Here is a 13,976-nt window from a genome sequence, read left to right as displayed (position 1 = left end):
AAAAAAAAAAAAAAAAAAAAAAAAAAAAAAAAAAAAAAAAAAAAAAAAAAAAAAAAAAAAAAAAAACTCCCAGAAAACATGCAAAAAGTCGAACAAAAAGACAGTGACATGATAGTCAAGGAACATATCCTGCAAATAGATCGCAACCCTTTGAAAAGCAAGACCTCACACATTTATAAAACACACATTTAATAACCTTTATTATATATATGACATGAATAAATAAAAAAAATGGAACAAAAAATTGTTGCTAGCTTCTTGGCCAAGGTAGCCATAAATGAGAAGACAAAGCTCTGATCATCTCATCCCAATCATTCAAAACAAAAGAATCCATAGCCAATTTGAAAGATTAGTAGAAAGTGCAGGAGAAAATGGAGGTGTGAAAAGGGCCATAAGCCGAGTCATGTTCCTTCGGGCCTCCTTGTCTCGTGCTGTGTAGGCATCACCAGAGGAAGACCATAATCCCTTGCTCCTTCACAATATTCTCCAAAATCAATTTTTGCTATCTTCCCAACCCTACAACGTACCCCTTAATATATAATACCATACTTAGCTCCTTATATTTATACCATGCATGTATACATTACATATATGCATGCAGGTGTTTTATGTTCCCTTTTTAACATACATATGCTACACATAACTTCTTCACGTGAAACCCACATGACTTCCATACCATCATGTACCACTTGAGATTTCCAACTAATAATAGTTTTTTCTAGATGACTTTGAAATAGTAAAAAAATTAAAAATAACCATCGTTGTCCAATGGGACCTAAATTATTTAAATACGAAAACTTTATTTATGACTTTCTTGTCAATGTCTGAGATGATTTTGTTAAGTTGACATCATGGTTGAATATGGGTGTAATGGTTGATAGACATATCATTCAATCAAGGTTTTCATGTCTTTTAATTATATAGCTTTGATGTGTTTGTGTGAAAAGCCTTATTGATTAGCATTAACTTGCTCATCTTATCAATGTATTTAATTAATGTGCGAAACTATATGGTAATCCTATTTGAACTTTATTAAAATATATATAATTGAGATTCTTGAAATAGAAAATGAAATCAAAGATACAATCTTAGCTTTTGCACCGCCCAAAATAAAGGGATTGGAGTAAGGTGGCATTACGGGGAAATCGGTGGGTTCTTGTTGAACTCAAGAATCAAATCATGTTATTATGCTTTAAATTAATTTTTAAAATGAAGAAAAATAATATATTAGTGACAGGAAATTATTTATATAAAAACAAACTATGATCTTTTTTGCATAATATTTTATTCATCCCAACATACACTTAAGAGGAGTGAGATGAAGTATTTACATATCTGAAAACTAGAAATAAAATAGTAAAAGAAATATTTAATAAATAAATTTAATATGTAATATATTGTCGCCCCTCCCCCTATTTCCGCGTTTGGAAAGTTTGGAATAAAATAATATGGTGGTCGGTAGGCGTCCTTATTTAGTACAAGCACATGACATTTACGTCAGCCATTTAATTCCTTTTATACCCATCCTTATAATATATATAATATATATATCTTATGACTTACGGCCATGACATGAGTAACGTAGAATGACATTATAGTAAAATATATATTATAATTTAGATGCCCCTCATTATTAAATTTATTATTCTACATTTAATAAAATTCACTGAGATATTCCAAAATCTTTATAAGAGAGTTGTTGTTTAAGTATATGCAATAATTTAAATTATTAAGTTATGATGTGTATTTGATGTGAAAATACAATGATTATAGATTATGTAGTTTATAGGTATAAGAAAAATATTAATATTGAATTTCGTTTGGATAATTAAAAAAGGGGAAATAAAAAGAGTGGGATTTTGTTTAGGGGTATTAGAGGAAAGAAGAAATGTGCATTGGGGACAAAGTTTGATAGTTGGAGGGCCGCCCTAGCATCGAAACCAACATAATCCTTTTGACTGTCTTTGCGCATCTGACCAACAACAACCCACTTGGGATGGCCTTGTTTTTGTGTACAAAACAACACAAAACAACACAACACAACACAAAAATTGCTTAAAATCACAGTTATTATGATGTTTATTGTGAGTAAGATAAAACAGGTCGGTTTGGTTTTGTTGGGAACCGAGGACTCTACCAAATAAAATCGGTTCATGTCGGCACAGCTTAATGCTAACCCCCCTCCTCCACCGTCTTCCGCCGCTTTTCTCGCTAACGGCGTCGTTTCCCTCGCCACCACTACCACCTTTGCAAGCCATCTCTTTTCTATATTATTTAAATCTTGTCACATGGCCACACATGATAACATCGCATAAAATCCTATCGTTTCAACAATTCTCTATACTTTAAATTAAATTAAATTCGGAAAAATCCTAATTTTCTCCTTAATTAATGAGAGAGAGAGAGAGAGAGAGCGAGAGACCAAGGAATTAATCAAAGATTGATCATTAATTAATTAAAGCCACTACTAATCCCACAAGGGACCGAGTGCACTTTTTTTTTTTTTTTTTTACAAGGCTAAAATTTTTAATTTGAATATTTCAACAAGAGATTAAAAGAATCCAAGAAATTAGAATTAAAAAAAAAAAAAATTCCCCCAAATATGGATGATGAATATTATGTTCATACGACCAGGCTATCGTTCAGCTTGCATCTTGCGGTTGGCTTCTTGAACTGATTGCCGGAAAACCCATTTGGTGAAGATGTTTTTCTTGATGTTCTTGCAAATTTTATTGTCATGATTACGATGATTTGAAGTAGTAATGGACGTCAATTCTGTCACAAACGACTTCAATCTTCGGACGGCGAGTTTCAATGTTGATTCCGACATATTGGCAAAGCAAACACGGAACCACCCTGGTTCAGTGCAATGACATGATGATCCAGGCGAAATGTTCAAACCCACCTCGTACACAATCTTCTTCCACAGCTCTAGCTCGGATTCGAACGTGTCGGATTCCAATAAATGCCTCATGTCCACCCAACAAAACAGCCCGGCGTTGCTATCCAGGCAGTTAATACCGGCCTTTTGTAAGCCGGACACGAGCATTTTTTGTCTTTGTTTTAGCCTCTTTTGATTCTCGGTAATGTAGTTTGTGGTGAATTTCTTGTCGGAGAGCATAGCGGAGAGAAGGTATTGTGTTTGAGATGAGACCAACCCAAAGCTGGACATTTTGGTAGCGGCAGCCACCACCATGTCATCATTTGAGTAAATTGCACCAACGCGAAACCCTGGAAGACCCAAATCTTTAGACAAACTGTAAACAATATGCACTCTCTTCCAAACCTCCTCGTCTTGGCTACTCCTCTCCTTGAGCACTTCCATCGCACTCACAAATCCCGAGGACCCAAACACGGTGCCGGAGTAGATCTCATCGCTGATCAAATGAATTCCTTTGGAGGTTATGAAATCAAAGACAAGGTTGAGTTCATCCCGGCTCATTGTGGTGCCTAATGGGTTGGATGGGTTTGTGACCAACACGCCTTTGACGCGTAGGTTGCGAGATTGGGCGTCTTTGTAGGCTTGTTCAAGAGCGCGTTGGGTGATTTGGAAGGCATTGGAGCTAGTGCAATGAATTGGCACAATCTCAACGCCGGTTCTCCATTTCAGATCTCTATCAAATCTGTTTGAATAACAAGTGGAAGTAAAGATGAGAATTATTGTAATTAATTAATTAATTAATTAATGCATATAGCTTAAATTTTTGGTAAAGCTTATTATTTAAGTGAATCTAAAGATATAAACGTACCCTGGATAGTATGGTGTTGGGAGGAGAAAAGCGTCGCCAGCTTCAGCAAGGCAGAACATAAGAGTCTCATTTGCTGACGTGGCTCCAGCTGTGAGGACTATGTTATTAGCCTCAAATGATACTTTGTTTCCTCTAATTTCCGCCATAAATTCAACCAACGCCTGAAATTGAAAAGAAAAAAAAAACCCTCAATTAATTTATAATTCTAAGTATATTGTAGAATTTAATTATAAATCATATGTATGAATATATATGTATACCTTTTTGAATGCGGGTAAGCCATGGTAATCTTGGAAGAGGGCGAGCTCTCTGAAAATGGATTTGCCATCACGTTTGAAGCTGGCGGCGTCTGGATTCTTAGAGAGCCATGATTCAAGAAGATCAAAGGATAGCTGAAAAATTAGGAGATGAAGAAAAAGGTGAGTGAGGGATTGAAGTCGCAAAAGGGGAAATGAAGAATAATAATTAGATAGATACCTGATTTTCAGCGAGACCCATTTGAATTATGCCGTTGGGATTAGAAGTGTGATGGAAGGGATTGTTTTCATAAGCCTCCCATCCCAAGAAGTAGGAGGAATCTTGACCGTGGGAGTTGCATGTGGCCTTGGTGGATAGCATCTTCATTGTTGTATGAACAAATTTGTATGAGGTTATGTTATAAGGTGGTGAGATTTAAGAGGAAGAAGATGGCAAATTTTAGAGAGAAAAAAAGGAAGGAAAGAAGTGGAATGTTTGAGTTGGAGAGGTGTGCAGCAAAGATAGGGTATTTATAGGACAAAATCCATAGCCCAAAAACTTCGGACCGCATGTGGGGTCTGGGATTTGGTCTCTATGTTCATCTAATTAAAATGTGTGTGTGTTTAAGAAAAGAAAGTTTTAGTAAGACCAAACCGACAGCATCCGGTAGCGAAGATGCCCCAAATAGACCCACCTGAGCCTCAAAAATCAGACGCTGGACTGTGGGTTGGGGCCCAGAGGTTCCCCGATTGCACACTCCCCAGCCACCATCTGTCTGCCATCTTCTATTCCCTCCTTTCCTTTGCCCTTAATTAATTAATTAATTCAGGTTCGATAAAGCACGCCTCACACCAAAAGCTTACGCCCATCCGCACCAAAGACACCCACGTACCGAATCAATCAAAACTCTTATAAGAAATGTTGCATTCCTAAACTTTTTTTACTTTCAAAAGTCAAATATTACCATATTTTAATTCATATTAAAAAAATATATGATTTAATAAATTAATATCGAATGGAGTAAAAATATGAGCATATAGGAGGTAGGGTCCCTACAAAAGAATAATAATAATCCTCTTGGAAAATTTAAAGCATTTATTTTATAAAAATAAAATAATAATAATAAAAAAAAGACTTCCAATTCGGTGGCCCATTGGATGCATATTTTGTTGGTCATATTTGATTCATAATCTGCATCACATGGATGGTACAAGATTGGTGGATTTTGTTTTACAAACAATTATTTTAATTTTATTTTTGGTCAAAAAGCATAATAATTTAATATTATTGATATTAAAATAATAATTTCCCCTCCCACTATGATCCTTTCCGCTCTTAGTTTTGGCTACATGGTATCTGCATGGGTTCTATAATGAATATTCAACTTCCTTGATTTTTTTTCCAAAAATGAATGAACACTCATTCAAATGAATGTGTTGGTACAACTATCCAACTATGATTCAGATAAAGCATATAATATGATCAAAATACGAATTATTCTTATCATATATTATATAGGATAAACTAAAGTCATTATATTTTGTTCATTTAGATTACTTTTTTTTAATGTATATGGTAAAAGAAAAGATTTAGGGTTTAATTTTTTATGGTATAGGTCGAGGTTGGTGGTGGTGGTGGTGACGGGCACTTTCGCTCCCCATTTTGGAGTCCATATATCTTTTCTTTTCTTTTCATTTTTAATTAAAAAATATCAATTTAAAAAAAATAAAAAATAAAACAAAAAAACATAGAGAGACAGGTCATGGTTTGGGGCAAAAATGGGAGGGTGTAATAAATTTGGGGTCGCTTATTGAGATAGAAAGAATTGATTGATGCAAAATGAAAAATTGGTGAGAATTGGGGGTTCAATGGACAATAAGTTTGGGAGTGGGCACACTAGGGAAGAAAACAAAACCAGATCATATTTTTGTATTATAATCCAATCAAATCAAATCAACTTGGTTTTATTAATTAATTGGGTGTCTCCCTGCTATTCTTTTCCCTGTAATTCTGAGATTACATACGTTACATATGTTACAGGCCATAGCAAACAATATCTATTAATGGGCTCGAGCTATTACAAATGGTATCAGAGCTAGATATCGAACTGTGTGTCAACAAGAACGTTGGAGGAAGTGGATTGTGAGATCCCACATCGGTTATGGAAACTCCTAATTGAATCATATTAATCAGAGAAATCCCGAATAGAATTAGGATTAAGAAGAAGAGGCACGTGATTTGTAGGAAGAGAAGGGTTATTAGGGCATGTGAAAACCTCACCTTAATTGCCCCCACCCACCACCACCAACAACATTCAAACCTTACACAGAGTGACCATTTTAGACACTCTCTTAAGGTGACAACTAACATGAAGCTCCCAGGAGACACTCCCATGGACCCTCTTTGTTTCCTCACTTCAGTCCTCTACAACCCCACTTTTGTCTCTCTCTCTCTCTCTCTCTCTCTCTCTACTTCAAATTTATCCTTCTTCCACTAATCTTCAACTAATCTTCAACTAATCATGTCCTAAACACAAATAAAAATCTCTTGTTGAATCATGTTTTTCGAGATCAATATAGCCGTGTGGCAGCCATTGTTGCTCAGCTCAATGTAATAGTTGTTTTGTTTAGAAGGAAACTGGTTGTCAAAATATGGGAAGGATTGAGCCTGCGCCCTGCAGAAGAGGAGAAAACAATGTCCAGAAATTCATTCAATAACACTTGGTAGATCTAAATTGTGTTCATTAATTTGAAAGCTAAGGAGCAATGAAATGGTGACCAGGATTTTGTCCCAAACCCAATTATATGCAAGTGGGTCAGCAAACCTTTCTTTGATGACACTCATCGTGGACCTATTCTGGCTCTTGTCCTCTCTTATTCAGTAAATATCTCATGTTTGCTTCGCCTCAGAAACTAAAATTTACCCACTTTATACAAATTAGCAGTGCTGCTCCTTCAGTACAACACAACAGGGACCATTTTCTTTGCACTCACCTCTTTTCTCTTCTGCTACCTAACACCATAACAAAAACACTTCACTTTGATTCAACCGCCTTCTGTTTCTTACTCTCTTCGTTTACTTAACTCAAGAAAACTTGGGTTCTTTTGGAACAAAACTTAGACTATGGGTGGAGGCCATGATGCTTGCCATTGGTTTACTACAACAAGTGGGTGGTTGTGAGTTTGGAGTTACACGCTGGGGCCTCAATAGTGAGTGACTATTCACGTGCCTGCAAATTGGAGTTGGCCAAGGCTATTTACACAGACACATGTTATGGCTATTTGCTCACCAAGGCAAGGTCCATCACATAATTAGAAGCTAAGCTGGCATGTCTCTAAGCACATGAAAATGACTACGGCATACCAAAGTGCATGCCATCCTCTCTACACAAATAAATGCATAGCTATAGCTCAAATTGCCAGCAAAAGTTATATGCATGTGGACTGGAAAACTTGAAATGAAAACCCAAAATCTCTTGCTCTCTCAAGGATGATGCAGAACAGGGTGTGATTCAAATGAAGCTAGCCCATTTTTGGTTTGGCTGTGTGTGTGTTTTATGTGGGTGTGTAGTACTTGGAAGGCCCATGAGGGAATTGGGTTGACCCACAGCCAGCTGGGTTTACTGAGATGAATACCCATTGTTTGTAATCTGGAAAATTAATAATGATTGGATGATGGGTTCCCAAATGGGAAACACCAAGAGCTGAGATGGGTCAGATAGACATATGAACCAGCATTTCACACAACATTCAAGGACCCTGACCCAGAGATATCAGGACCCATCATTCTGGCAGAAATTGGTTGTAAGGAGCCCAACTACCGCTTAGAATTATATCTCTTTACAACCTGAACAGTACCAATCTAGCATTTAAGTATTCACCTTTCATTGGACACAGTTTGTCCTGGAATTATATCACGTTTGGACTTGGGAGTGTTCAACGATATCAACAAGAAAATGATATGGAAGGGGAATTTGTAAGATGGTATCAATTAATAATCCTAATAAGGTCGCTAATCACAGTTAATCAATTACTAACCTTTGAACAAAATCTCGCAGAGTTTGGCTTTGATCGTCAAAGTTGCACGGGTACAAGTGGCTTGGCTGTTCTTAATCATATCAAACAGGTAGAGCTTCAATCGCATCCTGGGCCTCTGTTCTTGAAGTTTGAGATTACCCTCTGATTGATTTCCTTCTTCACAGAGCTATGCAGGTGGCTGGCTGCCTATTCTCGCATGATATTCAAATCTGTACGCATAAGCATGACAGGATAATTCACAAAACGAATGGAAATGAAACACAACAGGATAACTAAACCATCCATGATTTTAAATCCAAAGCAAATTCGTTTATCTTTTTCTATAATCTGGCATATGCAGCAGTGAAAAATTGGAAGCAATTCATATCCACTTGAAGCTCAAGTCATCCTGAATTTCAAAAGTTCGATCAAGTGGGCAGGATGGAAGATCAGTTGTATTTATCTCATTAAATAAAAATAATTAATATATGGTAACATAAGAACTTGAGAACACTAAAATCTCCTGCGGTAGACAATTTTGTGGCAATGATATTCCCCCAACCCCATCACCAAAAGAAGAAAAAGAAAAGAAGCGTACATCAATTGCTGATTCTCCACCTCCCCAGCTTCTCTTATGTTTATTTAACATAAGAATGACAAGAAAAGGAGACAAAAAGAAAGTGTGAGAAAATAATTTCATATCTTATGATTTGATATCAATGGTATGAATTGAGATGGAAAACTTGGCAGGCAGGCTTGTAAGACTGCTTGGATGCTGCTTGCTTAAATTTCTTGGCAGACGCCTCGTCCTCTTCTAAGCTTGTTTGGACAAAAAATCGAATCCACCAAGACGAGCTCCGCATTTTCGCCTTCAAAAATGAAGTAAAATATATCCATTACATTAATGAAATCACAACCATATTATTTCTTATAAAAGAATTAAAACCTGTCTTAGTACACCACGTAAATCATATGCTAAATATTTACGGCCTTAATTCATCCAATTTCAGACTGAATCAAGATATTCAATTGCTATTATATGGTGGGGCTTTCGATCTCCAGATATTCACTCCACAAAGGTATCTAAGCTTAAAGCATTCAGCAGACATAAACCTCTTTAATACACTATTCATTAGTTTTTACTTTACCCCTTTGAATTTCTTGTTCGATCATTTAAGTCAGAAACACTGTTCTAGAAGCCATGTGAGTTAAAACAATTGCTTAAGAACTCACCCTTTCGTATTATAGTGCCACGAGCAATTAGGCCAGCGAATTCACATATTATCCATATTGTTTACAATTTTAAGTGAAAAAACACAAACATTATGCGTGAGGATATCCAATTAAAATGGCACACACAAGATCCAGATGACAAGGCGTAATTATAGTAGCTTACCGGCCGTCCAAACTTCGTTAACTCGTTTACTTTTGCTTTCTGCTGACCAGGGGAACCTAGATAAGAAAAGGAGACAGTAAAAGGTCACGGATCTTTATCAAATGGAAAAACAGGATATGCAACAAAGAGAACTCCTAATACTATGAGATGTTTCTATGTATCCACAATGTAGTGATAAGATTTACTATCCATGTGATATGATTGTTATAACGACAATCCGCTGAGAGGAACCCTCCAATTGGTTCCTAGGGGGGGGTCAAGAAAAGATCAAAAGTAGAAGCTTGCAACAATAATAGCTGCTTTTATCTCGAAACGAAGTAATTCTAACCCACAATAATGGCTCAACTGTTAAATTCTAGTTGTCTTAAGTTTCCATCCTAGATTCAAATCCTCTCTACCCAACTTGTACATTTAGTAGGAGCAGAGCATCCAACATTCATTGAGGACATTCACCGCAAGATTGTGGAGTTTCCGAAGTGCCAGCAAATACATTTCAAAAAGTAGTTTCCAATGAAGAAAAACACAAGGTTCTTGGTAGTGAAATTATCATGCAATGGAAATAAATCTTAACGATGTTGCTAGGGATATGAAAAAGTTACCAGTAAATATAATAAGACCATCAGCAGAAACCCTTGCAAATTCTGGAAGTGTTTTGTTCAGGTATTTGGGGGATAGGTAATCCAATGCATCTGACACAATAACGTGTGAAAAGGACTTTGCCCTATAGGGTAGAGGGAACTTGATATCTGCCACGCGTACAATGCCTTTGTTCACAAGTGATTTGCAGTTTCTATCAGCATCCTCTATGTCGTATGGTTCTATGCCCCAGGCTTCTGTTTCGCCTTCTTTCAACAGCTTAGATACCACAGAGCAGGTATCGGGACCAACATGCAAAACTTTGCGCATGCTATCGCCATATGCTTTCTTTAATATGGGAATTGCTCTTTGCAACTCCAATGTACACGAAAAATCACCTACAGGTTCAATTTTGATCTATGTGTTTAAATACCACCTCAGTCAACTAAACTAATGCTCACAGAAAATGCTCATAGAAGCAATCAAATCTTATAGAACCATCATCAGAATGAAACCATTAAATCGGTATACACTACAATTGAAGCATTTGCGTATAGTAATTAAAATTGATTGAGATCATCAACCCATCATATGAAATTCATAAATATTTTACAACCTTTAAAATGCAAAATAGTTACAAGTAAACCAAGCACCAATGCAAGAAATATAAATGTGACATCATCTGTCCCCAATAAACCAAGACATGGAGGAAAACAAACTGCATAAAATTGCAAAATTATCCAGGTGCAATAAATTTTTTTACATGGAATCCATAATCCTTGGAGGAAAGATAGTAGACTTTGGAAATTTGGGTCCTTAGGTCATTTCCCTGTCAAAGAAGTCACACCTTCATCTTTGATTGATCCCAAGGGACCTATCAAAGGCTGTATGGAAGATGAAATGTCTAAAAAGAGTAAATGTCTTAACATGCATTCTTCCTTTGGTTGGCTCAGACATGGCTGATAAAGTACAAAGAAAGTATCATAGCTACTGTTAAGTTCTTGTGTGCTCTGTTTGCAAGCAAGGAAGGTTGAAGCTTTCTTTTCTTTCATTGTTCATATAGTTCCAAATGTTGGGAGGAATTTTTTTTACCTCTTTAGATGTTCTCGGATCTTCGATCTTACCCAAAAGAAAATATCTATCAATTGCTAGCAATGCAAATATTTAAAATCAATGTTAAAATTTTGTAGGTCAATGCAATCAATGCTGGAAAACTGTGAAGTGAAAGAAATCAAAGAATTTTCGAAGGCAAAAGCATTGCATGGAAAGAGAGAGTAAATATAGCAAGATTTCATGCATCTTCTTGGAGTGTTCTATCAGGCTCTTTTTGTAATTGATCTATGTAGATTCCTGGAAACTTTACCTTCATTACTTTTTTCAATAAGAAACCTAAATCATTACATGAAAAGGGTAATAAGGAAGGAGATAACCTGCTCACTCAACGACAAGGACGTTACAAAAAGAAATCTTACTTTACCTTCAATCTTGCTGACTATCTTGGTGCCTCCAAATAAACCTGCATTATAAGGGTTCAATGAATGAGGCAATAAACCCCATTGTTCATTTCTTCGACTATAAACAAAGCATACTAGCCCAAACTACTTGGAGGGAAAAATGACGCTAACATATTTGGTAGGAATACTAACGATCGTATCTATCATGTAATAGGAAATCTAGAAATGTTAATCAAATGCAAACCTGGGCCACTAAAAGCATAGACAAGTAGAAGAACAGCGCCCTGAGAAAAACCAAAAAAAGAAAATCGTCAAAATTCAAATAACGACTATATGGACTATATTCTATTGGGTGGTAAAAGTACTATGGAAATTAGGATTATCATCCACCCACCGCAATAATCTAGAGAAAATGATGGGGAATATAAAACAGATCAAGGAAATTGATTATCCATCATGATAATTACCAAAAGGACAAGGCATATAGATAACAAGGGAGATGATTTTGATTTGGAATTCAGGGCCCCAGCAAATGGAAAGCTTCCATTGCGGCGTGTGGTAGTAGGCTGCCTCCTTTGCATGATTGATAGTTCAAAAGAATATGATCCTACATTTGATGAAAGCATAGAAACAAGTGATAGTTAGATTGCATTTCCATCAAATAGACAAATACGTGTACATGGAACCAGAACTCATTCCAAAATGTGCATATCAGTTCGTAAAATCAATTGCTTGCTTGTAGCAGCTTGTTACAGAGAGTCACCGACACTATATGTCTGTGGCCACTCATGTCTATGCATCCCCCACATGCAACACCCCAACCCAATACAATCTAGTAAATCAAAAGAGAAATGCTTATGAAAGTTTCAAGAGTGAACTTCCTCAACTAAATCAGCAAACAACACAAACTGAACAGCTCAAACTGTTTCCCAATTCATCATCTATTTCTTTTTCGAGAAGAGAAACAGATTTCATTGATAAATGAAATAACGGGATTAGAAAAGTCTCCAACACCATTAGGCGATTACAAAAAAGTTCTCCAATTCGCAGTGAAAGGGTGTTTATTCTTGCACCAAAACAAAGGGTGAAAAGGAATCGAATAAAAAAAAACCCATTGAAGGTTGATGAAGCATCATCTACGGTCTTCATAACCAATAACTACAGAGGCATAATACCCAGAAAATAAATCCGAGAAAGTTAACACAAAATAAGCAAATTTAGGGAAGAAAAAGAAAAAACATAAACACCATCCGGGCAAAACAATGCAATGTCATACAGGTAACTGAAAGAAGCACATAGATAGATATAATGCAGCATTGTGGGTCGATGTCTCCCACCCCAGAACCAAGAAACATTTTTTTAGAAGAAATAATAGAAACAAAAGGCAGCAGAATCCTTTCAAGTTCTGAAGAAACTACAGAAATTGAGCTAAAATAATGGATAAAGGAAACGAAAAACAAACACAAAGCAACACAGGTAAGGAAACTTGATGGATCTGGAAAACCCACCTCAGATCAGATGAGAGAAGAAGGAAGGCAGCAGCAATTAGTGTTGGAAGTCCAGATCTTGGATCTGAAAATGATTTTTCCTTTTTTTGGGTTTTAATAGTTATTGAGCTTAGCTGCATCCAACGGGAGGGAGAAAGGAGAAATGCAAGTGGGAAATAGAAAGGGTCATAATTTTAGCGGTCGATGGTAGGAGGATATTGAGTAGTAAGAGAGTAGAGCGTTGGCGGGACCCTTCAACGCGAGTGGTGTCACACGCCTACGCAATAATTGAATCGACGGCATTTGTGTCGGCCGTACTCAGCCCATCCGAATTCCATACCCACGGGGTCGAGCCTTAAGCGCTTTTCCCCGGGCCGTAGGCCTTGCCGACAACCCAAGATTAGGCCCACAGCTCTAATTCAACTTCAAAATGCCTCTAAATGCCTCTTAATTATCATTCTTTTCCTCCTTTAAAACTTCCATAGATGGTTAATCTATGGCTTTCATGTGGTTAGAGGTCGTTTTTTTTAATAGTACGAAAGTTGGCCGATATTTGTTCAACATACATCGATGCATTTATAGTGGTAGTCGTTGTTGTCATACATTTCCATACTGGCTCGATACTTATGTATGGAAGAACTCTTTCTAACCTAACCAAACTTAGCTCTCTCTTACGACACCTTAGCATATTTTTTTAAACTTACGTAGATGACTTATAAGTGAATCCATTAATAAAAAAAAGAAGAGTGAAGTAAACCGTATTAACAGGGCGGATGTGGTGTAGTGTGTAAAGCAGTTTCCCACTAAGAAATGTTGGTTAATATTCCATCAATCCTCAACTTTTTTTGATTGACAGTGACAATCGAGAATCAGATTCACGTTCATGTTTTTCTTAATTGTAATTACATATTTCAAATATTATTAATTGAGAATTTATTTTGTTTAATATTTTAGATGTAATGTGACACTCGAACAAATAAGGGGAATCGACACAACATCTGATCTTAAGAATAAAATGGCTAAGAAAAACTTAAAAGAAACGAAAGTTACTATTTATATCA

At 36.4% G+C, this 13,976-nt stretch overlaps 2 protein-coding genes across 3 annotated transcripts; both read right to left on the bottom strand.

Annotated features, from left to right (window-relative positions):
* Positions 1-2,583: 2,583 nt before the first annotated feature.
* On the bottom strand, positions 2,584-4,447 carry LOC111463483 (1-aminocyclopropane-1-carboxylate synthase CMA101). Its single transcript, XM_023107430.1, has 4 exons — positions 4,227-4,447; positions 4,010-4,141; positions 3,750-3,910; positions 2,584-3,623 (listed from the first exon to the last, which is right to left on the bottom strand). Exons 1-4 carry the CDS (start codon positions 4,371-4,373, stop codon positions 2,636-2,638), a joined length of 1,428 nt encoding a protein of 475 aa, XP_022963198.1. The 5' UTR covers positions 4,374-4,447; the 3' UTR covers positions 2,584-2,635.
* A 3,999-nt stretch (positions 4,448-8,446) lies between these two features.
* On the bottom strand, positions 8,447-13,123 carry LOC111463487 (uncharacterized protein At3g49720-like). Of its 2 annotated transcripts, none has more exons than XM_023107436.1 (7): positions 12,937-13,123; positions 11,896-12,035; positions 11,673-11,712; positions 11,452-11,490; positions 9,998-10,372; positions 9,399-9,454; positions 8,447-8,871 (listed from the first exon to the last, which is right to left on the bottom strand). In XM_023107436.1, the coding sequence occupies exons 2-7, from the start codon at positions 12,007-12,009 to the stop codon at positions 8,719-8,721; spliced, it is 777 nt and encodes a 258-aa protein (XP_022963204.1). In that variant the 5' UTR covers positions 12,010-12,035; positions 12,937-13,123; the 3' UTR covers positions 8,447-8,718. The 2 variants fall into 2 exon arrangements, with proteins under 2 accessions (XP_022963204.1, XP_022963205.1); XM_023107437.1 differs by having other exon boundaries at positions 12,891-13,114.
* Positions 13,124-13,976: the final 853 nt, after the last annotated feature.

This window comes from Cucurbita moschata, unplaced genomic scaffold (genome assembly GCF_002738365.1).
Source record: "Cucurbita moschata cultivar Rifu unplaced genomic scaffold, Cmos_1.0 Cmo_Scf00028, whole genome shotgun sequence".
In the NCBI taxonomy this organism is placed as follows: Eukaryota; Viridiplantae; Streptophyta; class Magnoliopsida; order Cucurbitales; family Cucurbitaceae; genus Cucurbita; species Cucurbita moschata.
The sequence above is the reverse complement of the archived record's forward strand: the minus strand, read 5'-3'. Positions and strand labels throughout refer to the sequence as shown.